Source organism: Gekko japonicus, unplaced genomic scaffold (assembly GCF_001447785.1).
Source record: "Gekko japonicus isolate JY-2015 unplaced genomic scaffold, Gekko_japonicus_V1.1 scaffold825, whole genome shotgun sequence".
NCBI lineage: Eukaryota > Metazoa > Chordata > Lepidosauria > Squamata > Gekkonidae > Gekko > Gekko japonicus.
The window spans coordinates 325642-352100 of NW_015166447.1; the positions used below are offsets into that span (position 1 = coordinate 325642).

The window sequence follows — 26459 nt, forward strand, 5'->3', positions numbered from 1 at the left end:
ATATCTGGACTATGTCAGTGGTGCACACAGACTTTTGGGAGTACAATGCATTGAGACAATGGACATTCACAGAGAAGAGTTATTTATTGTTATGGATCTCCAAACGGATAGATGTTTTAGTTATTATCCACCCAGTTATGAGGGGTGTCTGGAGGGAAAGGCAATGAAGACAACAGTTCAGTCAAAAGGTGAGTACTCTCATCTTAAACTTATACACAAAAGGAGTTATTCACATTCAAGATTCGCAGATAGCATGAAATTAATTATTTTACCCAATTCCCATCCTTGTGAGATTACTGTGCAAACAAAATGCAGCCCCTCAGAACAGTAAATCAAAATGCATCCGCAAGGTAATCCAAGCGGGAAAAAAGGCTGCTGTGAGACCCCCCTATGCTTCCTAGGATGTTTCTAGAGAAGCACTAGAGAAACCTTTACAATATCAAACTTAAAAAGTGGTGAGGGGAGCAGTATCTTGCTATGGTTTGCATTTCCCATGTACACCTTCCAGTTATTGCCTTCCTATGCTAATTACTGTGAACCATTGGGAGTAGCAGTAGTTAGCAAAAGGAATTGCTGTTGTTCTCATATGGCCTGCAGAGGTGGGCATGCTGAGCTGGCAGATGAGCAATCCATTCCAAACTTTATTTCTGGAACATCCTTATTGGCTGGATGTGAGCTACCTCTAACCTCCAAGACCATCAGACTTGCTTCAGAAACTTAACTCTTCTTGAGCATTTTAGCTGGCATTTATTTAGCAACAGTGTCTGCTAGCCAAACATAAAATCTCAAAAACATGAAGCATTGTCCTGGAGTAAACCTTATTAGGAAAGATGCAAGATCTTTCCATCATTAAAATTCTGATTCAGTCTTAAAAATTAGCAGCAGAGATATGATTTCAGACTTCTTGGATAAAAGGGTACACCATGATTCCTTCCCCCATGGATAAGTTCTTAAACTTAAATATCTATAATGGGAGTCACTTGATTGCTAGAATGATATTGTCTGACCCATAAACAGACAATGGTTAGAACACTCACTTCCTCCAGTGTGAGTTGTTAGTAAGACACTACTATCAGAGAGTTGAGCATCTTCCGGGAGCATACGAGGGGTACAAATCTTTTCCATTTTCCAGTAACCTATGACAGTGTAAGACGTTATTAGCATTCTGCTATTGGTATGTGTTAATACATGCATATTTAATGATGAAACACTAAGAAATGAAATACAAAAGCCCCCCTCCCCCACAAAGAGAAATGTTGTGTTAACCTCAATTTTCACATAATATATAATGTCGCTGCATCTAGACACTTACTAGTCACAGTGCCTTACATGGAAAAATATTCCAAAAGCCTCAAAGCAGCTTAAAGGATAACTACAAAAGAACATCAATCTCGTCAGAAAGAAATGGGTCAATTGAAGTTTGCATTCCCGCTTTACTGTTTTCTACATTAGTGATAGCTTTAGAATATGTTTATCTTACCCTTTCTTTTCAGGTACTCAGCAATAAGGGCAGCTATATGGATATAGCACATAGCAGCCTGCAACAAGAAACCATATCAAATATTAATATCGCACTGAGCAGATCTTGGTTTATCCTAATCAGCAGATGACTGTGTTTTGCCGAAAAAAGGTGGCTAGGCTTCACTTGATGGATTTATTAGCATGAAATTTTTTGCAAAACAAGGAACTTACGTTGAGCTCTGAATTCAAGTTAAGGTCCTGTTAAAGTTACTCAGAGATTTCCCTAAAAAGGCTAAGATTATCAGCTAAATCCAGGTGGGCAGCCACGTTGGTCTGAAGCAGTAGAACAAATTTAGAGTCCAGTGACACCTTTAACACCAAATAAAGGCTTATTCAAGGTATGGGCTTTCATGTACATGCACACTTCCTCAGATACATTGAAATGGAAGTTAACAATCCATACATACAGGCAGATGGTGAATGGCAAATTAGCATACAACATAATGAAGATGTTTTAACAGATATAAAGACCAAACAGGAATTAACAAGCTACATTTATATGGTCACCATTTGTTTGGATTTAATTACAGGGGGAAACATAGTAAAACAAATAAATATGTCAAAATTGGAGACTAATGTGTAAATATATCCTTCTTTATTGTGGAAAACTAAGTGTAATTAACTGAGATCCTGTTGTTACGCTCCAGTCATCGCCTCTCAAGCATGAAGGTAACTAACAGCATCCTTTTCTTTGAGGTGGGGTGAATGGTTGTGCAGTGTTATGTCTCCTCGGTCACCAGACAAGAGAAATACATTCCAATATTCATTGGAATATGCATTACAATCACTATTCCAATCTACTATTCCAAATAAGAAACACATTAAAATGAAGAGGATATATGGCCCTTCTTGGTGAGAATACATATGTAAGGACTGAATGAGTTTAGCTTACATAGTGAGATAAGAAACCAATATCCCTATTAAGTCCTGGGGAGGATACCTTTACACATTAGTCTCCTATTCTGATATATTTATTTGCTTCACTGTGCCACTGGACTCAAACTTTGTTCTGCTGCTCCAGACCAACATGGCTGCCCACCTGGATCTATACTCAGGTCAGATGTTATCTACATTTGCACAATTTATGATCCAAAGAAGCCTAATGCAACTCACAAGCTGGCCCACTAGTGGGCTGATGACCCTTCCTATTTGTAACATGCCCCAGGCTGCAAAATTGGGAGAAGATGTTTCAGTCACTTGCTGGTCCCCAAACTGGCTAACAGACATTTTCCAGCTTAGCTGGCCACAAGCTGTCCAGATCCGATCTCTGGCTACCTTCTATTTCTTGTCTTGATTGTGTAATGCCATTTCTTATAAATAAATAGAACTTCAGCTCCCATGATTTTTTGGTCAGTCCACATTTGCCAGCAACTGTCTCATGACTGGAGATGCTGGGGTGCTTGCACTTAGGCCCTGCTCATGCGGAAAGCATTTTTTTGTCTGTCAGCACCTCCATGTAGACATCACATAGGCAGTTACCCAGACTGCTTGACTGTGGCAGCTTAAACAATGCCACTGTTGCTGTGGAAACTGCAGGAGTTAGTATACAGTCTGTCTCTCACCATATGATCCTAGCTGCGTTGCAAGCCTACTAGTTGCCTTGCTACAGTGCCACTATGGTGTGATTCTGGCAGGTGAGAAGCAACCCAGAGAAGGACGACTTAAATTCATGTCCAGCTCAGTCTGTGCTCTTAGTTGAGACCCCAAACAGAATGTAATCCCTAACATTTTCTTTCTGAGAAATACTAAAGAAAAAGTTAGGACAAATTTCTGTTTGAAATACATTATATGTAGAATATTCTGCTTGGAAGACGGTTATGTAATTCTCTTCCACCTCTATGACTGAGTTTGATACACCCAACAAATGAGCAGGCACAAAGGTCCCATGTTTCCTAGTATTGCCCCAACTCCTCTTTTTTGCAGCTCAGTCCCTGGTACAAGTTGTTAGCTTTTGAGAGTTACCTCTGATAAGTCCCCATTTCTGGCGTGGATTTTGGCCATGCTCTCCAGCCAGGTCCTACGCAGTTCAGGTGTACTGGCATAGGAATTTGCCAGACTGTATTGTAAATCCACTAGCATCTCAGGGTCCTTCTCATGCTCCTTCATCTGAGCTGTAGCCATTAAGACTGTCCTTATGCGTTTGGTCAAGTCTTTCACTTCTGCTGGGAAGTTACTATTCTTTGGGGGAAAGAAGCAATAGAGTACTTTCAGATTCACAGATTCCCTATTATCATGTTAAAGCATGTATCTTTTAGTCACCATTGTGAAGCTGAAATACATGGATGAACAGTAGCTACTTCACAATCTTTTGCTTGCTGGTCCCCTGGCCCATTGGTAAATAGCTATTTGTAGTCACTGTAGTGTACAGGAATAAGTTATGTACTAACTAATCCTTCTTCCTCAGTCATCAGTTTACTCCACAAATAACTGCAATGACTTCAGTGGAACTACTCATGATACAAAATACCATTCATTAACAGCAAAGATATCAGATTAAAGGATCAGTATGAATGGTGTGAAACAGAACTGTTCAGCAGGGCATTTTTAATAAAGGGAATAATGTTTGTGAAAAATAGGGTTACCAGGTCCAACTCAGGAAATATCTGGGACTCTGGGGGTGAAGGCAGGAGACTTTGGGGGTAGAGCCAGGAGGAAGGATGTGACATCATTTTTGTGATATCACATCCTGTGATGTCACTTCCAGGTCTACCCCCCCATATCCAGAGGGTTCCTGTGATTCCATGGTAGGAGCTTGTGCTTCTAACACAGTGGTTGCGTTCAACTCATTCTCCACCCAAGCCACACACACTGGTACCATTTAGGGTTGCCAGGTGAGGCTGACAAGCTGGCAGGGGACTTTCCAGGTGCCTCCAGGAGAGAGGAGGGAAGAAGCATGATTGAACTCTGAAGGGAGTTCTGGATGTCATATTTAAAGGGACCACATTCCTTTTAAACGCCTTCCCTCCATTGGAAATAATGCAGGACGGGGGCACCTTCTTTTGGGGCTCACAGAATTAAACTCCCAGGTCCATTCATTTTGAAACTTGGGGGGGGGGGTTTGAGGAGAGGCATCAGATGATATGCTGAAAATTTGGTGTTTCTGACTCACAAATCAGCCCCCCCAAGCCTCAGATACCCACAGATTGATTCTCCATTATACCCTGTGCGATCGGTCTCCTTCGGGTACAATGGAGTTCCCAGCAGACATTCCTCCACCCCTTCTGATAACCTTGAAGTGGGGGGAGGGCCTCCAAACCAGGGGATCCCCTGCCCCCAACTGGGGATTGGCAACACTAGTGAAATATTTTAGACCATTCCACCTATCTCAACTGCACGGCTCATTAGATGTATTATACTAGCTTTACTGCCTTGTTTTCTATTCCAGGTTTACTGTATTATTTGTTGCATGCGTTATACTTTTTATTGCATTGTTTTCTAATTTGCTTTCTTCTTTAAGTCTCGATGAAAAAGGGACACTATAAATGAAATAAACCTTTCAAAATTAAGCATGCTTTTCAAATTTACTCCCCTTGCACAATTTCTTAAAAGACTGCAGTGGTAACAGAGGAGGATGTGTCCTGAGATCTATCCATTTGGAATCATACGTAGTACAAAGAATTCCTTACTTTCATTTGCTTGTCTCCATTAGCAAAGTTATTTGTAATAGCCAGTGAATGCTGAAAACGAGAGCCTCCAATTCCTGCATCTGCGATCAGCTGGCTTACAGCTTTGATGAGCTGAAGAAAATGAAGAGCAACAGGGTGTGTCAGCACAGGTAAACAAAAAAGCAGGGGATTTTAAAAGCAGTCTGTGTGATCTACCACTGGGGACTGCTATTGAAAGTGAGAAATTATCAATAATATCACTGAGTGCCCTGATCTGGACAGCCCAGGCAAGCCCGATTTCATCAGATCTTGGATGCTAAGCAGGCTGACCCTGGGAAGTACTTGGAAGGGAGACCTCCAAGGAATACCAGGGCTGAGATGCAGAGGCAGTCAATAGCAAGCCACCTCTCTGAAGCATCCAAGCCCCACTAGGCGTCACCAGAAGTCAACACACACACACACACACACACACACACACACACACACACACACACACAAAATACTCCTCACCCCAAATAATATCACTGAGTATACACTAAATCTAATTTCCCTAAACATACATAAAAACTCTCTCTTTTTTGGTCTGAGTTTCCTGCTTAACTGTGTATATATGTGGACCAGAAACATCCCTTTTGCTGACAAAGAAAAGCTAGAAACCTCAGTATTTTGGTATGGTATTTGGAAGCTAGTGTTGCCTATCCCTGAACAAAACATATTGTAAGAGAAATCTGGAAGAGTTCAAATGGTCATCTCAGATTTGCTTACCTGCAAATGGGACCTGACAATTGACTTCTGCTTATTAAATTCAAAGTTCTTTCTCATGAAGAAATACAGCAAAGCAGAAGCTTCCGTCTGAGTTGACCGTGACCTGTGATTGCAGCACTTGAGGATCTCATGGCAGAATGACCCACATAAGTCAGCTTGCCCTTGGAAGAATGCTGAAGGGAACTATGAAAAACAAAATACACAAAAAAAGATTTGGTGCACCTTTTCCTTATCTCTGAAATACAGTATATATCTGCACAAGAAGCAAACCAAGCTTCTATAAATAGCTGTAATTCAAGGTAACTGGCAGATTACACCTACCGGACCAAATGCATCTGTATGGTCCATCATGATGCCTGAAGAAAGTTCTTACACTATGACAGGCCTAGACTTGCATGGTATAGAGATCCCTCATTGCAACTGTTTAATAAAACTTTTAGTGGCCCGGGATAATGATTCAAATTTGTGTTGTAATTTAATCATTGGCATTCTTCTGTTACTTGCACTATCTAATATTAATCTTTTTTCAGCACATACAACCTTCAAAGTAGCCCTCTATAGATGTCAAATCCTGGGGAAAAACAAAGTGCATCCTGGGAGAATATAATGTCCTTGCTCCTGAATGAGCATGCTGGCCCTGTCTTCAGCACTGCACAATTGCTGGAACATGAGCACAGTGAACAAACCGTATGTATGTAGGCTTCATCCCCATGATGGAGGGACAGGGATGACAGCTTGGAGACAATGCCTTTGTGAGTACTCTCTGTATGCACATAGGTATGGCAGTGCTCATGTCACAGTAATCACATGTGGCTGTAAGGGGTGTGCATGATGGAATTCCTGAGCTGAAGACAGATATGGAGATTAGGTTGGTACAATGATTTCCTGGAACAGCAATACAACTCTGGGGTTGCTGGTATAATGAAACCCACTTCCTTGAAACAATCTGTAGTAACTATAGTTGGTTGTTTTTTGTTTTAAGTTCAGGTGCTTCCCAGCAATGCAGCATGTGATTATCTTTTTCTTTGATTCCACTGATTTCCTGGGCAATGCCATTTCTCCCTTCCACTCAAATCCCTGCAAGAGAGAAGGACAGAATGCTCCCAGCCAACCACCTTTGGAGACAAGCTGCAGAGGGTTGCCACTCTCCTTTGCCCCCTCATTTGTGAGGACAAGTAGGATGGCTGGAGGCACCTTGTTTAAGGGCCCACAGAATTGTAACCCTTGGTCCAATTTGCTTGAAACTTGGTTAGTGTTGAGTGGACAGTCAATCCTCACTCTGCTGCAATTTTGCTGTCATTTGGTTGAAAAACAGCCACTCCTGCCCCTCCCCGAAAACCTTCTATAGACAATAATAGCAAAATAGCCATCCAGGTCCGTCCCCCCCCCCCATTTCTAGGGGTGGAGACTTTTTTCCATCTGGAAATATAATGGTTTGGGTGATCTTGTTTGAGGGCCCATAGAATCAGAAACCTTGGTTCAATTCATTTGAAACACACACACATAAATAATAGGGATGTATTCAGAAGCACTAAATAATCACATATTCAGAATAGTTCTAAGTAATTCCAAATCTGAATTTCATAGCTCCAGATATTCAGAATAATGCCTAATATTTGGAATGCCACTGGCTCCTATAGAAAGCAATCTAGGCAGTTTGGAAGGGGAGGAAAATGAAACCTATTCCTCAGACACCTTGGCCTGGCTTCTTGAGAAAGGAAACTGAAACATTGCCCAGACAGCCTGTGGGGGAAAGGTGTTCCATGTCCCATGCTTGTTGTTACAGGGTCTTGCCAAGGGAAAGAGGAATGGGATGAGAGCAAAGCCTTTGAGCAATGTCTGTCTGCATTAAAGTGAGGATACTGAATGAATACTGAAGGAAATGAGGAGAAAAATAGCAATATATTTAGGGTAGACAAAACGTACTAGAGATCGGTAATCCCAGGGATGTTTTAAGAGCATGTGTCAAGATCCATCCCCTATCTCTGTTTTGATAATGAGAAGGATGAATTGGATTATTATTATTTTATTTCTATACTCCCACACAACTTCACAGGCTCCTGGCAGTCTGGCATTTAATTTAAAGCTCTTTCTGCCTGGTTTACCTTATGTTTCCCTTGGGCCTAGAGATATATTGCCAGTAGAAGTATGATATTGCATGTTGTGAAAGTATAACATGCTGTTCAGACCATTTACTCTGCTTTGTGCTCAATTCAAGGAACAGACACACCAGGCACCACTATGATTTACAAGAACTGCTGCTCAGAGAGGTGGAGAACAGGGACGAATGAAAAGATGATGGAGTGTAAGGAGAATCCACTGTAATTCTGGTACGGGGGGGAAAGATGGTCAGTATCCACAACAATCCCCAGGGAAATAAAAGGTTTAGTTTTGAAATAAATCTGATCCCAGCACTCTTCCCCCCAATCCTTCTCTGTGAATTTTGACACTGAATGCTCTCAGAATATCGAGTGTACAGCACTAGTATTTAATTTCAGTATTTGGTACTGGACAGTATTTTATAACTTACAAGCAACTGGCTACTCTTCTAGTATGTCACTGTATTGACTTGGAGAAGTACTTGACCTTGGTCAGTATTTTATATTTTGCACATAATGCATTTAAAATGCAGATAACTTTTCTTGAAACTCTGACAGTGTTTAATAACAGCAACATATGACTTTTAATATTTAGCATCTGACAACTCCCCCCAGCAATGTGTTTTACCATTTAATTTTTGAATTGAAGATCAAGTTTTGACATTTTCTGAAACTCTAATATGCACGATACTGAAGTTTCTACCCTTTGCCCACCAAATTCTCCCAACCCATTTCTCACAATGAAGGAATATTTCTTGGCCCAAATTAGAAAAATATATAGGTACTTACCTTACTCACAAACAATCTTAGAGCAGCGAAGACATGCTTGAGTGCTGCTGCAGAGTGATTGATTTGCAAAAATAGCAGGTAGGTATCAAAGACTTTTTTCATCAGTGTATTCTGGCAATCAGATTGCTGCAGTTGCTTCTAAAAAATTAGCCAACAAACATGTTTCAGCCTTTTAAAACAAAATCATTTGCTTTTTGTGGGGGTTTCATCAATGTCCCCTGCCCAAATATGCATATCTGTTTCAGCAATATCTGTTTCAGTGCCATCCTAATTGATTGATTGAACTGCATTTATAGACCAGCTTTCTCACTGAGATGCAAGGTGGATTATAAAATATAGAAAACAATTCAACCAGAAAGCACAAGATATCCAGTCAACAATGCAATAGTACAGGTGAACAGAATTGGAAATCAATGCAGATTAAATACCATTATGGAAAATATGGGCTACAAAGGTAGAAGATGATGCAATAAAAGCAATTCCATAGGCTACAATCCTATTCCATTACAAAGGCACCCTCTCAAACTGATCCATTCTACTACAGTTCTAATACCGTTTATATGAATACCTTCCTAAACATTTCTGGCTTGCACATTCTGAGAAATGACAGAAGTGTGAGGGTCTTCCTGGTCTCCTGGACAGGCCACCCACAAGCTGGGAGACACCACTGAGCTGTGTTACACCCTTCTAAGACCAATGAAGGTATTTCCTGCTTCATGAAATGGGTCTGCCCATATTCTTATGTTGCCACTTATGCCCGTGCTCAGAACACCTACATGATGGTCATTTCCATATGGGTTATCTGCTCAGAGTTCAATGATGCTGAGAAGCATTTTTCCCCACAGCATCATGGTAGATTCATGCAATATCCTATGTTTTCTCCAGCTTTTCCTTGATCTTTGCCAACTCTGCTTTGCTGGGGAGCTTTGGGAAAGACTGTAGTAACACTGGGATGGTTGCTATGTGGGTGGGAAAGTTTGGATTTTCCCACCCACATGACAGCCATGTTCCCTGACCATGTCCCTGAGGCAGCTATTTCCCCACCACCACCACACAGGGGGATTTAATCTTTTTACAAATTAGATATTTCATATAATTATATTGATATACTGTTACAACAATAAAACTATAAGAGTAAAAGGTCCTGTAATTTCCCAGTTTTCATTTTACAAAGTAAGTCAATCTGTTTTGGAGATATAAGGGGAAAGGGGTATTTATGCAACACTTAATTTTTTAATGAGAGCTGGGAATGTACAGAACCTATTACACATTCTTATACTGGTATACTAATCTAGCAATGTGAATTTGCCAATTAAAACAAATGAAAAAGCCCCAGTGCCTGGAAGAGGGGGGCAAGGAAACTGTGGGGCAACCTGCTGCATGGAAGCCCTGTTGCTGCTGTGCTGTATCAGCAGCTGCACTGGCAATTGGGAAAGCACACAAGCCTTTTCCACCTTCCTTCACTTCCTGCCTTAAAAATTCAGCTTTCCATGTATTCTTTGGTACAAACTCCATAGACACTCACTGAAAATGAGCCTCATCCGTACAACTGAATGTATATTCATTCTGGGCTTTCCTTCCCTCTTTTTCCTTGTGTTGAATTTAAGATTGTGAACCCCTTATTAATGAAAAATAACTACAATGAAGGTTTCACATTCATAGAATCATACAGCTGGAAGGGTCCTCCATGGTCATCTAGTCCAACTCCCTGCATGATGCAGGAAATTCACAAATACCCACCCCCCCCAGTGACTCCTACTCCATTCTTTGGAGTTGTATTTTTTTTTTTACTGTAGAACCTCCAAGAGATGCATCCAATGGCAACTGGGAAGAGCAACTTTAGACCTTTTAAAACCACAACTAGTTTACTTTAATCAACACTTTAGAATTCAGTTGCCTTTCATAAATGCATAAGTGGTCTGATAAGCAAATTAATCACAATCCTTTCATATGCCTTCAACCCTCCTTATATTTCCAAGCTTATTAGGAATCCCTAGCTCTGCAAAGCTTGTTCCATAGGATCCTGGCTGTTAAATGGTAGTGTGAGGACACCGCCCCCCCCCAAGCCAAGACCCGCTTGGTTAGTGGCTTCCCCCTTTTATTTTGGACTTAGTTGTTTTAATAGGCACCCCGTTTTACACCCCAAGTGCCGAGGGGATATGAAACTTGGGGATTCTCATAAATGCAACTGGGTACAGCCATGATATTGGAAAATCCAAGAAAGAAGAGGAAGGGTATGCTGGAATTAGAAACTGATTAAGTGCAATCTCTCCCAGTTCAGGGTTCTCAATAACAATAAGACTTCTCAATAAGACTTCATTCTCAGTAACAAAACACTTTTCAACACTGGAATATCCTGGCATACCCCAGAGGTGTCTGCCCAGCCCAAGGAAGTTGCTGCTTCATTAACCAATGCCCAGTTTCTCTTTCCCCCTTATTTATCAAGAAGGGCACTCAGGTCATTAATTTATGCTCCATCCTGTTTCCGGAGCTATCTTCACTCACTTAAACTTTTGTGTCAATTCAGATCTGGGTCACTTCAACCTAATTAAGGTATATTAATTATGTTGCCTCACTCAGGCTCTTTGTGCCCATGCAGATTTGACTCACAATAGCCCTCCTATCCCTTTGAGAAGGAATGTGACATCCCAGTGAGCAAACAAACAAGATTGGAGGACTATTTTGACCCTAATAGATTTGCCTGCCTTGCTCACCAGGAGGAGGACACCATCCTTTCTTTGGAACAGTCTCTGATTTTAAACAATAGCACTCATGATCACCAATCTCCATCTCCAGTATGCCAGCCTAGCAAACCTGAGGATTTGTCTTTATTAGCACCCCAAAAAAACTTAATAGCCAAGTCGCTACAGCTAATCTACGAGAAGCTTGACAAGATAACAGCTTACTTTTTAAGGTCTGGAATGAATGACTCTCCTTTAAAGGAACTTTCTAATCAACAAAAGAACCTGAGAAGCCAAAGGGAATATGACTGTGTGAGAGTCCTAAACTCGAATTCAAATCCTAGAACTCCTGTACCTGCAGCCGATAAGAAGACTGAGAGTGCTTCTCTTATCTACGAACCAAAATGTGTGGTTGCCAACATTTTTCCCTATCAAGGGAGATATATTAACTGGTCCACTAGATGGTATGCTAGGAAACATCTAGCATTTTTCCTCAAAACTAGACCATCCTCTATTGATCTTATCAAGGTTGAACGAATCCCTGGTCCATTACGTTTTGAACGCTTTTTATTGATATTTCACTCTAGTAATATTCCTACCTGTCTGTTAGCACACTGTTCTGAATATGCTAGGTTTGGGATTAATTTTCAAAGATATTTTAAGGATCACTCTGTTCATCAATTAGTTGTTCCGACTTTATGTCCACTGAAAATGAATTTAGATAATGCTAAGATTAAACAGAAGGAGATCAGCAGAACAAAAATGCAAGATTCACTAGACCCATCAATGCTTATTGATCTCTCTTCTCCTATAAAATTGCCCCCTGAAGTGAGAATTCAAAACTCACATCCTTTAATGCTAAATCCAAGTGTTGAACCCATGGAAGTGATAAATACAATACCGATTGAAATAAATGATGATGTGGAACAAAGGCTTTTGGCCTCTTTTGGAGCTCTACCCCCAGATGACCAAGATAATCTATTAAGTCAGCTTCAAACTCTGTTGGCTTCCCTCAGAGAAATTAAATTAAGCTCCAAACATTCAATGGAACCTTCCCATGGTGGTGATGTTCCTTCTGTAAAAAATGATGAGGTTCTGGTAATCCCAAATGTTCCACCACGAAATTCTAATGTTATTCTTCCTAAAATAGATGATGTGATCTCGATAATCTCAGATGCTCCACCTTGTGATATTAATATCGCTTCCTCTGAAATAAATGAGGTGATTTTGGATAACTCAAATCTCCTGCCACAAACCAATAAGCATATTCCCTTAGAGCCAGTAATTATAGTGAATGGAGGTGCGGAGAAGAAATCTGAAACTCTTTACTCAAAGAAACTCCCGCTTGAGGCTACCCCGAATTGACAACCATCAAATGCTCATATTAAAATACTATCATGGAATATCACAGGATGGAGCTGTAGAATGAAAGATCCTGCTGTTAAAACCTATATATCAAATTTTCATATCATTATGGTTCAGGAAACTTGGGCCAAAGAGAGCATTTGTCTACCTGGTTTTGTTGTTTTTGAAGTGAATGCTCAACCTAGCCTACATAAAGGTCGCCCAAAGGCCGGGTTAACCTGTTTAATTTCCTCAACGCTTAACTGTCTTAGCGTATCTCAGATAGCTGCTAATCAGTATATATTGGCATCATGGTTGCAATTTTCAACTTATTCTTTGATAATCATTACAATTTACTTTCCCCCTTTATCTGTTCAGAGAGAAATTGAATCTCTCTGGAAGAATCTGAGAGAACTCCTTGATATGATCATGCAACAATATCCTAGTGCTTCAATATTGCTTGCGGGAGATTTTAATGCTCGAATGGGCCAAAATGATGATGCCCTGATAGCAACTGAGGAAGAAAGATCTCTGGTTGACTTTTCCTATCCTTATTTATATCAAAGGAGATCGAGGGACTGTAAGGTTAATTGGGCAGGTAAACAGCTCTTCAGCCTCATGATGTGCTATGGTCTTGTGGTTGTAAATGGACTTAAGAATCTAGACCCCATAGGCGATTTTACCTGTGTAACACACAAGGGCGTTAGTGTAATTGATTATATATTGGTATCAACAAACTTGCTGCCTAGAATTTGCAACTTCAAGGTGGCCGATTATATGGGAGGCGATCATTTGCCCCTTCAGCTAACTATTTCAATCACTCCTGATTGTCTGTTACCACCTAGGCTTGCATTTGACCTGCAACAAGGAGGAAACTCTTTGAGACCAATAAGATGGTCTCCAAATTTGATTCCTACTGCAATGAACATTATGCACTCTAATAATTCTAAACTTCTAACTGAGGAACTCCTGAAACACGATCATATTTCAAGGAAGAATTATTAACCAATATTTTAGATCTTTTTATGCCAATTTGTTCTAAATTAGCTACTGTTAATAGGGCTGACAGGAAAAATACCTGGTTTGATAAAGAGTGCAGAGATCATATGAGAAGAATTAGGTCTAAACACCGTGTATTTAAACGTACAAACTCCCAGGCTCATCTAATGGATCTTATATCATTAAAAAGAGAATTTAAGTCCCTAGTAAAATATAAAAAATGGTCAGCCACATGCCAAGAGTGGAAGGTTCTAATTACAGCCATAAACAATAATGAATCTCAAACATTCTGGGAGTTGATTAACAGGGGTCTTTCTGGAGTAGATAGAATTCCAGCGTGTATTGCCCCCGGAATTTGGGAAAGATATTTCACCGCTATTTTTGCTGTGACCCCTGGCTTTGAGTCCCAAGGGGATCAGATTGAACCACCTCAAACCAACTTCTGGCCTCCAGTTTCATCTGAGACTGTGAGTCTTTTAATCATGCAAATGCGTTCAGGCAAAGCTCCAGGCCCAGATTTAATTCCAGCAGATCTCCTAAAAGTAAACCCCACCTGGTGGAGTAGATTTCTAGCCCCTCTTTTTACTCAAATCAATGAATCTGGCATTATTCCTCAATCATGGAAGCATGCAGTGATAGTTCCAATACATAAGAAAGGCCCAAAAACAGTTCCTACTAACTATAGGCCTATAAGCCTGCTTTCAGTAATAGGCAAAGTGTATGCAGCTTTTTTAAATCATAAACTGCTGGACTGGATAAAAACAGAATCTATAATTTACCCTGAGCAAGCGGGATTTAGAAATGGAGTCTCAGCCTTAGATCATTGCGTGGTACTGTATCATCTTGCCGATAAATACTCTTCTTATTCAAAGGGTTCCCTTTATGCAGCATTTATGGATCTCAGGGCAGCATTTGATTCAGTCCCCAGATGCCGCCTCTGGGCCAAATTGTCCAAAACATCTCTAGACAAGAGACTTCTTTGGCTGATTTACAAACTGTACGAGAATCCTACTGCACAAATTCGTTGCGGAGTAGATGGGCAACTTACAAATACCATTCATCTCTCTAAAGGTGTTAAGCAAGGATGCTTATTAGCCCCCACGCTTTTTAATCTTTATATAAATGATGTAGTCCCATATATCAAAAAAACAATCTGTCACGCACCCATACTAGCGGGACAGGAAGTTCCTATACTACTTTATGCAGATGATGCAGTGCTGCTATCCAGATCAGAAGTTGGCTTGCGTAAGCTAGTGAATGCTTTTACTGATTACTGTATCCAAGAGGGGCTGATGATCAATTATGAGAAATCAAAAATAATGGTTTTTTCTAACAAACCTTGTTTAAAACAAAGATCATGGAAGGTTAAGGGTGGGGAGATAGAACAAGTGTCTCATTTCAAATATCTGGGGATAGTGTTCAGCTCCAGTTGCCGCTGGAAACATCATATAAGAGCAGCAACTGAAATCGCTAAATTAAATTCTAATGCCCTCCTTAAATTCTATTATTCAAGAGGCGGCCAGTATGTCCCAATGGCCATTGCAGCTTTTAATGCGAAAGTTACTCCACAATTTTTATATGGGGCTGCGATCTGGATTAAAGAAATTTCGGAATTATCAGATCAGATCCTTCTCCAGTTCCTGCGTAAAATTGCAGGAGTCCCTAAATGTGTCGCAGGGACGGCACTTAGAGAAGAATTCGCACAATGCTCCTTTGAGTCAAGAGCCTGGAAGGCAGCCTTTAAATTGAGACTGAAAGTTCTTTATATGACACCTAATGCTCAAGGAGGTCTTCTTTATCTTTTAAAAGGGGATAATTATAAATGTACGTGGGCAAAACATATAGATAACAAGCTGGAGTGGATTGGTCTCGCCCCTACGGGGCTTAATAATTTAAATTATCAAGAAGCGCTAAATTTGATGAGATTGAGGGTGACAAACATTGACCGACTCAGCACTTCAATTCGTGCTAGGCGAGTATGCTCCAACTCTGCCTTAGGGATTGTTCCACCTAAGAAAACTCCCTCATATATGAGCTTCCTTACATCCCCCAGATCTAGATATGTCTTCACGCTTGCAAGGTTGAATGTTTTTCCAACTGTAGAGCTAAGTGGCCGTTTTGCTAAAATACAGTACTCAAATAGATTGTGTAATTGTGGATCAGGTGCAATAGAGACCTTAGATCATCTTATGTTATTTTGCCACCAATGGATTGACCCCAGATCCTGCTGGATTACTCCTATTTTACAAAGATATCACCTCCCTATGGAACCCTGGGTGATAACCATACTATTAGCTGATGAGGACCCTGAAACGACTCGCTTGGTGGCAAAATATCTTTCAATAGTGCTATCTTTAAAGCGGCTTTGAAATGTTATGAGTACCTTTTGTATACAATTTTAAAATTTTAAAACTAATTTCCATAATATCATGGGATTTTATAGAATTCATCGAAGTTTATAAAATGTGGTCTGATGTTACTGATTGAGAGCATGTTTACTAGCTTTTATTGTAAAGGCGTTCTGTCTAAATTTCTTGTAATTTTATGTAATGCATTTTATACTTGTTGTTTGCATGTTTGGCTTAAGACCTCGGGTCAATGAAGCTAATAAATGAAATGGAATGGACTCACAATAGCCTAATCAAGGTATTTTCTCCACTTTTTCCCTGACAAAGTTTGACAGCAGTTAACTTTAAACCAGCCAGTGAAATTCAGACTTTTTATCTTGACCCAATCCAAAGTTAGGATGGCCCTGGGGATCTTCTGTCTTACCCTGGGGATCTTCTTTTTATTCATTTTATTTTATTTTGTATACAATAAAATTATTTGTTTGTGTTCACAATCACTCTCTCTCACTTTTTCTTCATAGTTTTATTTTTGGGTATCCCCATCGAGACCCACCCTGGTATAAACAGACTTACAAGATCCTGTTATTCCTTTCAGGATCCTTTCTTAAAGCTAATTTCCTCTTCTCTGGGTCCAGTTTGGGTAACAGTAGGCTCCATCACATTACTGTGTCTAGGAACCATACGCACACATGTTCAGATCTTGGAAAGGGACATTGTTTTGTAAACCACTGTATCAAAGAGGTATGAATCATAATACTGCTATGAGCTCTGGAGAAACCACAGCAGTTCCCTGGGCAGTTTTATAAGGCACAGAAGTTCAGAGGAGGAACAAGCAGTCAGGTCACCAGTGATGGGCAAAAGGATGTCGAAAGCTGCAACACAGCAAACAGAGAGCAATGCATAGTGTGAGCGGCGCTGGTCTGGCAGCTGTGCAAAGATGACTCATAGGTATGACACATTTGGCTCCTTCTTTGTGTGATGTGTCCCACAAATATGCCAGGCATCTATAAAGGAACAGCTTTGCATAAACCATGAGTAAGGTAGCTGCATATAAAGCATTTTAGGATAAGAAAGTTATACCTGGTGATATTGCGTAAAAAGACATAGCAGGTCCAAAATGGTAAGGCAAACTTCTGTGGCAATGTTGGCTTCAGTATCTACATAGTGCACAATATCTGTTTCGTTAGAACCACCTAGAACAAAAGGAATGTAATGGGAAGGTTATTTTCAAGAAAACGATGGCTGCTGTCACACACGCTAAATAATCCACTTTCAATCAACTTTCAGTGCACTCTCATACTGGATTTTTACTGTGTGAATTGGCAAAATCCAGTTGGAAAGTGCACTGAAAGTGGATTGAAAGTGGATTATTTAGCATGTGTGACCGCAGCTGATGACAGAGGTATTATTTCACCAGTGGCCAGCACCATTAGTGAGGTATCAGCCATTTAAAAAGGGTTTGTACAAAAAGGTTAAGCCAGCTTTGTTTCAGAACGGCTACAGTTATTTCAGTGGTAATATTTAACAAGCTAGAGAGATGCATGGAATTGAGGGGCAAGGCTAAATTACGGAAGTATTTCTTAATCTTCCCAATCTTCCCTCCCTCTAGGATAACATAAGCTCTATGGGGCTTCAGAATTCCAGTTCTCATCAGATTTTTTGGAATTAGGTATGTTTTTAATGTGCAAACTAAATTTTTTGTCTATACCCAGGGAGTCACGGAGCATGTAGAAACCCTGATGTTGTCTACCATTTTGCTGCTAAAAGAGGCACATAAGGGTGCTCTTAGAAGAATCTGCAATATGATGTTATGGACTGTTTTCAGTTCCAAGTGACCTCATTACTTCACATCTAAAGGACTAAGGACTGTTTTCCCTAAATGGTGGAGACCCAGAAACTCCTATTTCTGAACCCAGAAAACAGAAACGTGTCTCCCAAAGCTGAGAAATTCTGTCCTATAAGGAAATTTCCTTATAAGACTGGGGTTGTAGAATATGGTGGGCCTGCTTTTTTGCCTTCCTTCCCCATTAACAGTGCAAGGGAGAAATTTTTGCATAGCCTTGCAAAGCCCAGGCTTCAAGCCTTCAATTGCCCTGATCTGGGATTTGCAAGGCTGTGGGGAAATTTTACCCAGTGATCCTGATGGGGCTGTGAAAGGAGAGCAATTAGTTCTTTACCCCCTCTCAAAAACAGTGGTAGGATTTCTGTGAGCTGCATAAACCCTTCAAATCAAACAGATCTGTATATTTTGCTTATTTTCCATGTTTTGTTGCTAATTAATTCATTTTATTTAGGTCATTTCTCCTCAATGAGAATCCGAAGCCTCACAACCACCTAGTGAAATAGATCAGTCTGAGGATGCGTAACCAGCCCAAGGTCACCCAGCAAGCTGCCATGGCAGAGTGAAGATCTGAATCTGGGTCTCCCAGATCCCCTAACCACTCTACCATGCTGTGTCTGTTGAGCCACCTCAAGCAGGACTCTGGTGAGAGGGTGTTAGAGAATGAACTTGATATTTTGATTTATGGACTTATATTTATTGCTACACACAATGGACTGTGCACACACGCACACACAGGCTCAGAGAACTGTACACTTTAAGTCACCTGTTGTGATGTAACACATAGAAGGTGCCTGCACAAGCCTTACACATGTAAATGAGGTCTCAGCTACACAGTTACCAGCCTGGTGAAGAAGCACACACCTCCATTATTGTGAGCAGTAAGAAACAACAGCTTTGAACAGAGACAGCCCCCATTGCAGAATCATTTGTGATCACGTAGGGAAACATCACTGCTTTGTTCCTGCACTGGTATTTCCTGCCAAATGGACATTTGGTTCACAAAGAGAATGGCCAGCTTCATCTACACTACAATGGAGCATCCTGACGCCAATGTTTTCACACCTGTCCAGATGCCCTCCTTTGAGTAAGGTTTTAGATTACAATATTGGCCACTCCTTATAAGTAACCTCCCACTCCTATAGGCAACCAATAGGATTGTTTTTGGGACGGACTAACAGGTAGGTGGGTCCACAGGTTGGAACAGTTACCTCCCACCTAATGGATCCACTATAAAAGGTAAGGACCATTCACCTGGCCCTTCCTAGCTAGCAACCCCCGCAACATCCCCTGTCTGCTTTTTACTCCTCTTGCTCCTCTTGCTATCCCCAAACCCTTGCCTCTACTTTGATCTCTTGATCTGCAGTCAAGAGACCCACACGTTCCAGCTGGTTCTGGTCGTGTGTGAATTCCCTAGTTTACATTTCTTCCCATCCATTCTTCACTGGAACAACCAAAGCTGTGAAGACAGATAAGTATTGCCCATCATCACCCCCACCTGCTAATGCAACAGTGCTTATTTTAATACTGTATTTCTAAGGAACTTGATTGAATGTGTGAGTGCATCAGTATTGTTTGTATGAGATTTATATTCTTTAAGTAAAATACATTTATTTTAACAACAACAGCCTTGAATACTTCTCTGGTAACCCTTGGTGGGAACAGGACCTTGGTATAGTTGGCAAGGACCCATTTATAAATTGCCAATTGCTGTAAATAAAGCAATTCGGCTAACAAGGGCACACAAATTCCTTAAATAAATAATTAAACATTTTGCTCCTGGTTGTTCTGTTATTTACCAAGAAGCTATTACAGGGCACTAGTACCAACATCTGTCTACTTGTCTTTAGTCACCCATATGAACTCTTGAGATTGCACTGGGCCTTTCTTCATATCCATGACCTGCAACAATCTAAGGAGCAGGAAATGGGCACAAGGCACCTCCGTGTCATGCCTGGACCAGGTTCCAGCTGCAAGTCCTCCTCCCTCCAACTTCTAACTTCTTCCAGCTTTTAACAAAGGCCATCAGGAGGAGGACAGGAGCCTTACTTGCAATGGTGCTGTCTATCATCTGCAGAAGTTTAGGGTTGGAAAATGGATTTTTCCCTCGGATTATTGGTAATGTTTGAGATCTGTGATGCTTGTGACTCTCACTGCTGGAAGCAGAGTGGATCCTGTGAAAAGAGAAGACAGAGCACTTTGGTAAATTGTTATATGCCATGTTTCAATGATTCCCGCAAATCCTTCAGACTTCCCTTTAAATACTCTGTACAAGGGATTCCCAACCTTGTGAATACTTTTAGAAGTTTTAGAACAGGTAGTGGTAACCACTACTAGATGGCTATCACGGATGGGGGGTACGACCAACCACAAAATGGCTGCTATCGGGGCTGCAGCCAATCACAAAACGCTGGATGGTCCCGAGCCAAACTCCATGTAGACACATATGAGATATGTCTTGGGCTATCCTGAAGCAACCCCTACTCTGATAAGGTGGAGCAAAGTGGAGGAAAGTCAGGATTGGCTCTTTGCTGTGGGAAAGAAATGTTTTATGTACAGGCATTAAGTAGATTGGTAGCTGTGTTGCTTTTTGTGTTTACTTTCTATTGCATTGGAGGAATTTAGGTTTAGAAAAAAAATTGAACTGGGGCCACATTTTATGGGTACAGTTTATCCTTGCAAGCCTCACTGCTGGCATTATATAACAGATCAGATCTCTGAGCAATAAAATGAACGATGTCAGCAAACTGCCTAGCATGTTACGTTTTGTACTTTTATAAATAAATGATTTAGCAAGCAAGATGACACATGTATTGTTGCACATCACTAAATTCACACCCTTTTATGTCATGCTTAATATTCAAATGAAAGTTTTTAAAGGGTTAACATCAATCAGATGGAACATTAACTTGTACTGTAATTCAGTTAACATACTGCTTTCTCCATTCATTTAATTCATGTCAACTAAGTGTTTGTTTGATAAGGTGTACAGTGAAGCAATGGTTAGGAGTTAATGGGAGGCACCCCAGTCGCCTTTCCTCTGGCGAGACACCATCACACCTGTTCTCCTGTCAATATCCTGCAATACAATGGCCTAGTGAAAGAGCTTCATTCATAGGGGCCCAGCTGTAAAGTGAGATCACATCTTGTTCTTGAACAAGAAGCAAAAGAACGCGTCATTTCCCCTCATGCTTCATCTGCACCAGCCATATGTGACAACACAAGGCAAGTATTCTGGTAACTGTTATTTTTCAATCCCTAAGAAATACATACAACAGGAATACAGTACAAACCATGTATTAAAGTCTACACACTGAGCAGGACCACAAAATTAAGTTCATCTGAGGAAGGGAGGTGTCTTTAGGAAAACTAGTAGCATTCACCCTCAGCACACGGCCCGTCAGTGTATCCAGTCAATGTGCAGAGAAAGAGAGCAAGGATGAGACTGCTGCCCCTGCCCCTGACTCAGCATGACTGTTATCACATCAGCCCTGTGCCTACATGTGGAGGATATGTGCACATACGTGCTCCCTTCCCCATGTTCAGGAATGTGTACAAAGTGGTGTCCCAGTCATTGGGGGGGGGGGAATGTACATATACACACTTCCCCCACACATAGGGCTCTTCTGCATTCTGATTTTCATCACTTGTGTATTCCTATTGCTTCAGGGCTTCCCCCTCCCCAATGTATTTTGCTCTCTCTAGTAGTCCCAGAGGGAGCAAAACACATGTGGAAAAGGGGGGGGGGACCCAAAGCAATAGGGACAAATGAGTGACAAATTATAATGCAGAAGAGCCCACAGGCATAGTGATGATGAGCCAGTGATGGCACCGGAGCAGCACAGGGCTTGTGTCCACTCTCCTTCTCTAGACACTGACGGAATGAGTGGAGGGTCATGTGCTCAGGGATCTATTATCATGAGAATCAGGGCTCTAGTCGGGGGGGAGCTCTCAGGTACGGAGCTCCGGAAGAGAACCTCTAGGGGGCGGGGCGGTCACGTGGTGAAGCCCCGCCCCCTTCTTTACCCCGCCCTCTGCTTCGATCCTCATTCCGTTTGGGAATGAGGATGAAGCAGGAGGGTAAGTAGCCGGGCCTTCTGACACACTTCCGGTGATGTCAGGGGGTGTGGCCTTCTGTCACTTCCGGTGATGTCAGGGGGCGTGGCATATGCAAATAAGTTATGCTAATGAGTTATGCTAATGAGCTCCGGCAGCTCTTTTTCTACAACAAGACCCCTGATGAGAATTATACTGCCAACACAGTCCTTAAGGACACTGTGGGAAATCTTTGATCTGATTTCCTGATGTCTTTATTGTTACCTTGAAGCAGCCATCAGGGGCAACAGATTTTTATAAGAGGAGCAACACTAAGTGTAGAGAGAGGGACTAACCATTTCTTACCTACTCTGATTTCCCTGTCGATAGTCCCTCTCATGTGGACTCTTTAAACCCACCTTGGCTTCTGAAGGCAATTTTTAAAAAAGCTTTCACATACCTTAAGGATAAAACACAACAACAATAAAAAAAAATTAAATCAGGTTTTGAAAAAAACAGATTTAAGCTTCATAAACTGCAAGAGGACAACATATTATCCTTTAGGTGTGTGAAGCCTTAAAATGAAGTTTGCCTTCGGAAGCCAAAGTGGGTTAAAAACCCTGTATGAAAGGGACTTAAATGAAAGGGACCCTTGAAGTTGCTGTTATCCCGAGAGACTCTTACAAGCCCAGGACCTATGCAGCCAGAATTACAAGTAGGTTCCATCTTGGCGCAAACCAGAGGATTGTGATAGGAATTTTGTGCCATAAAATGCTATTTTATCATGAGACAACCAGGTGTCTATGAAAAACTGTCACTTCCCTTATATCAAGGGCTTGTCATGACACCTAAGCCAAAATGAATGCTTGTGGGACAGTAATTCTACATTCCTTTCTACTCAAGAGCATCCCTCAAGATATCAACCGGCTCAGCCAACTAATCAAATCCTTAATCAACAGGATAACTTCATTCCTTGCCCCATTAGCGTTCTCCTCACAGTAACTCAAGCATCTAGAAAACTGGGTTCTGCGACTTCCGGTCTGCGGCTCAGCGATGGCGGATGCTCTCCCCTGAAGCTGGGGAGGCAATCCGCGCTCCAGGGGTGTTGGAGGAGTGCCACCTCAAGTGGCACCCCCAGGTGAGCCTTAGTTAAAGGCTCCGAGCCGGGGGCGCTGGGGGGGCGACCTCTTCGATGGTGGAAGCCGGAGAATTGAGGCGCTCCTTTTTGCCCCAATCGGTCCACCCCCTGTGAGGCTCGGTTTTTACCGAGCATAGCTGATGCCAGCCGGGACAAGCCAGAAGGTCAGCGAATGAGCGTAACTACAAGGGATCTGTGAGTAGACCGTCAATGAATTGGAGAAAAAACCGAGCGAAAAAGTTCTAAAAGTTAGCTCCCCCCCCCCCAGCAGAAGCGGCGTCGGGAGAGAATCCCAGACGTAAACAAACTGAACTGAGACACAGAGAAAGAGGGGGGGAGGAGAAAAGAAGAGCGTTAAAGTGTGCCAAAGACTTAGCTGTTTTGCGGATAAATTTGCGCTGTTTGAAAAAGGGCGAAAAGGTGTTCCTTAGTGTAAACAAAGTTGAAAATGGCCGGCACGAGAGGAAAAGCAGCGAGACAAGTTGGGCGGGGCAGTCAAAGTCCGAGGATTGAGGAAGGAGACGTGTTCTCCATGTTATCAGAGCTGCTCCGGCCCATTAACGAAAGACTCAATGGTATTAACCAACAAATGACTGCATCCAACCAGAGTTTGGCAAAGCAACAACAGCAAATTGCTGAGCTGGTGAAAAAGTCGATCCAAACAGATGAAAAACTTAAAGAGACAATGCACGATACCAAAAAGGTGAAAAAGAAGGTTGGCCTGTTGGAACAAAGACAAGATCTTCAAGAAAGGAGATTGTTAAATCTACAAATGGAAAAAGCTAACAAGGTTCTCAGATTTCAGGGGGTGGCTGAAACGGCAGGAGAAAACTTGAAGAAAGTGATAGCAGAGCTAATCGCTTCGGCGCTCGGCAGCTCATCGGTAGAAGCGGAAGCAGAGATCGAGGTGGTTTATCGATCCTACTCTAAGTATATTAAGCAAAATAATCTACCGGGCGAGATTGTTGTCAAGTTTCTCCGAAGGCAGGTGAGAGATGATATTCTCAGAGCGACAGCAGTCAACCCCCTGCACCTGGGAGCAACAACTATCAGGGTCCTAAAGGACAACCCATTTGAGATTCGACAGAAAAGAAAAGCCTACAAGGAACCTGTTTCAACCCTCCAGATCAACCAGATTTCGTATTCCTGGAATTTCCCCGAGGGTGTGGTGTTTAAATATAAAGACAAAAGGGAGAAAATTGACTCGGTTTATAAAGCAGAAGAATGGTTGAAGCAGTTTCATGGATTGAAAAGGGAAGAACAGCCAGACGGAGGGGGCCAAGCAGACACTGGAATAGATGGACGGAGACCCAGGAGGAGCAGAAGGTGGCATGGCCAGAGATGCATATGATTTGCGGCTAAGGGGACCTAAGTAACTCTTTAGAAGTTAAAGACCCGCAACTGAAGAAGAAGATGAAAGAGATTTTCTGCTCACTAAAAAAGAAAAAAAGAAGAAAAGAAAACTGGGTTCTGCCACTGGCAGAAAAGGGTGTGCACATCTATATAAAGGAAGCCTTCTGAGGCAGTATTTTAGACTGAGACAGTTCCATTATACAGTGATAATGTTCTGCCATCATGCCTCGAGTCCTGACCATGCCCATCCTTCAGCCTCATACAATGTACGGATAATTCCCTACCTTTGCCAGTCCTTCTCCTTCTTCCTTTCCCCTGCCCTGTTGCCCCAGAAATCCTTGCTTTCAACCCAGCTCCTCCACCTCCCATCTCCAGCCCTCTGGCTTGTTCTTCTTCTCCTCTGCTTGCTTGGAGCCCCACTCCACTCCTCCCTTCTTCCTTTTGCTGTTGGGCAATGGGCCTCTTCACTCTCCTTCCTGTTCTCTTAGTCTTACTTGGTTAAATGCCCTTTTGTTGCCTCTCCTCACTCTTCACTTCATGCCTGATTTCTCTCTTTTGCTGACCTTCAACACCCCTTCTCCCCATGCTTCTCTCTTGGGGACACCACACATGCATCCATGGGTGGGTTCTCCATGGAATATTTGTGGGTAGGCACATCCAGTTTAATGTGTCTGCTTTTTTTTTTTACATTTCCCAATTTTTGTATTTTGTTGTACTGCATTTCCTTCTGTTCTCTCCCTCTTACTCTCTTATCTATCTGTATTCAATAAAGTGCATCTTAGTGCAATCTAAAGGTCTTTCATATTTCACAAAATATTGCTCAAAGTTCATGTCTGTGTAAGTTCAGAGAGTCAGGATCCCACACCAGGTTTGGAAGGTCATGTATGTGCCATTCGTGGTCATGTATGTGCATTTAGCAGTGTTCCCTGTGTGGTGACACTGCAGAACTTCGGGGGGGGGGAGATCAGAAAGCATCATAAATAAAAGGTTATCCCCTGCCCCTACAGTGCTATTTCTCCAATAACATTCTGAGCAGTATTTGCCGCTTTAAGATCTGCTGTAGGTTTACACATGGAGTCCAAGGTAACTTTGCCACGTCTAAGGAATACTATAGTCAAAATTTCCTACTCAGCAGCTCTTGGATATGAGCTTAGGAAAACTCACATCAGTACTGCCTAAATTTTTTGGCGGATGCTCTTATGTATACATGATAAAACCTACACAATCACTATGGTCATATGGTTTTTGTTAAACAGAATTTAGCTTGTAAAAAATCCAGAGAAATGGAAGGGAGAGGAGGGAACGAGGTTGTTGTAGGCGGAATGGGTCTAAATTTGGACCCCTTTAGGTTGGAAATGAGGGCCAAAATAGGCATGACCAAAATCAAAGATCTCTATTCATCCAGAAAAGGAAACCTGTAACCATGCCCAGCCCCAACATTGTGGTCAGCAGGGGAAGGGGAGAAGGAGGATTTAACCCTTCAACTCCTACCTAGTTCCACCCCTTGAGACTCTGCCCCCTCCTAATGCCCCCTCTCTTTTTAAAGGAAAAAGAGGCCAGGCCCTTTAAAAAACCCTGTATTTTCCCTTCAAAATGCTAATCAAAGCATGAGAGGGCCTGTTCAATTAACAGAGCCATGGGGGGGGGGTTTAAAGACTTAAGCTCCCTCTACCCTCCCTTCACGCAAACAATAGCACACGTTTGCAATTTGCTTCTTGCAGACAAATGGTGAGCTATGCATTTCTGACAGGCCTGCTAGAGTCCCAAGTTAAACATCCCTGAATGCTCAGTAAAAACAGGATATCTTACCACTGGGGCAGAAGCCCTGATGTCTGACAGGATGAGTTGGAGCCTTTCAGAGTGCCATTATTCTGGGTACTTTGGACAAACTTAAATGCAGCAGCAATTTTCCTATGGAGAATAATAAGTGTAACCGATTCTT

At 41.8% G+C, this 26459-nt stretch overlaps 1 protein-coding gene across 2 annotated transcripts in view; it reads right to left on the reverse strand.

The window, feature by feature from the left end:
* Positions 1–26459, reverse strand: part of DOCK10 (dedicator of cytokinesis 10) — a 292508-nt gene that overhangs the window by 23623 nt on the left and 242426 nt on the right. For both annotated transcript variants that reach the window (XM_015411999.1, XM_015412000.1), the window contains exons 39-47: positions 26327–26428; positions 20041–20165; positions 17232–17344; positions 8780–8917; positions 5892–6074; positions 5148–5258; positions 3484–3699; positions 1481–1538; positions 1038–1136 (exon numbers count right to left, since the gene is read on the reverse strand). In XM_015411999.1, the coding sequence (XP_015267485.1) occupies positions 1038–1136; positions 1481–1538; positions 3484–3699; positions 5148–5258; positions 5892–6074; positions 8780–8917; positions 17232–17344; positions 20041–20165; positions 26327–26428 (1145 nt within the window). The remainder of the gene's footprint in view (positions 1–1037; positions 1137–1480; positions 1539–3483; positions 3700–5147; positions 5259–5891; positions 6075–8779; positions 8918–17231; positions 17345–20040; positions 20166–26326; positions 26429–26459) is intronic.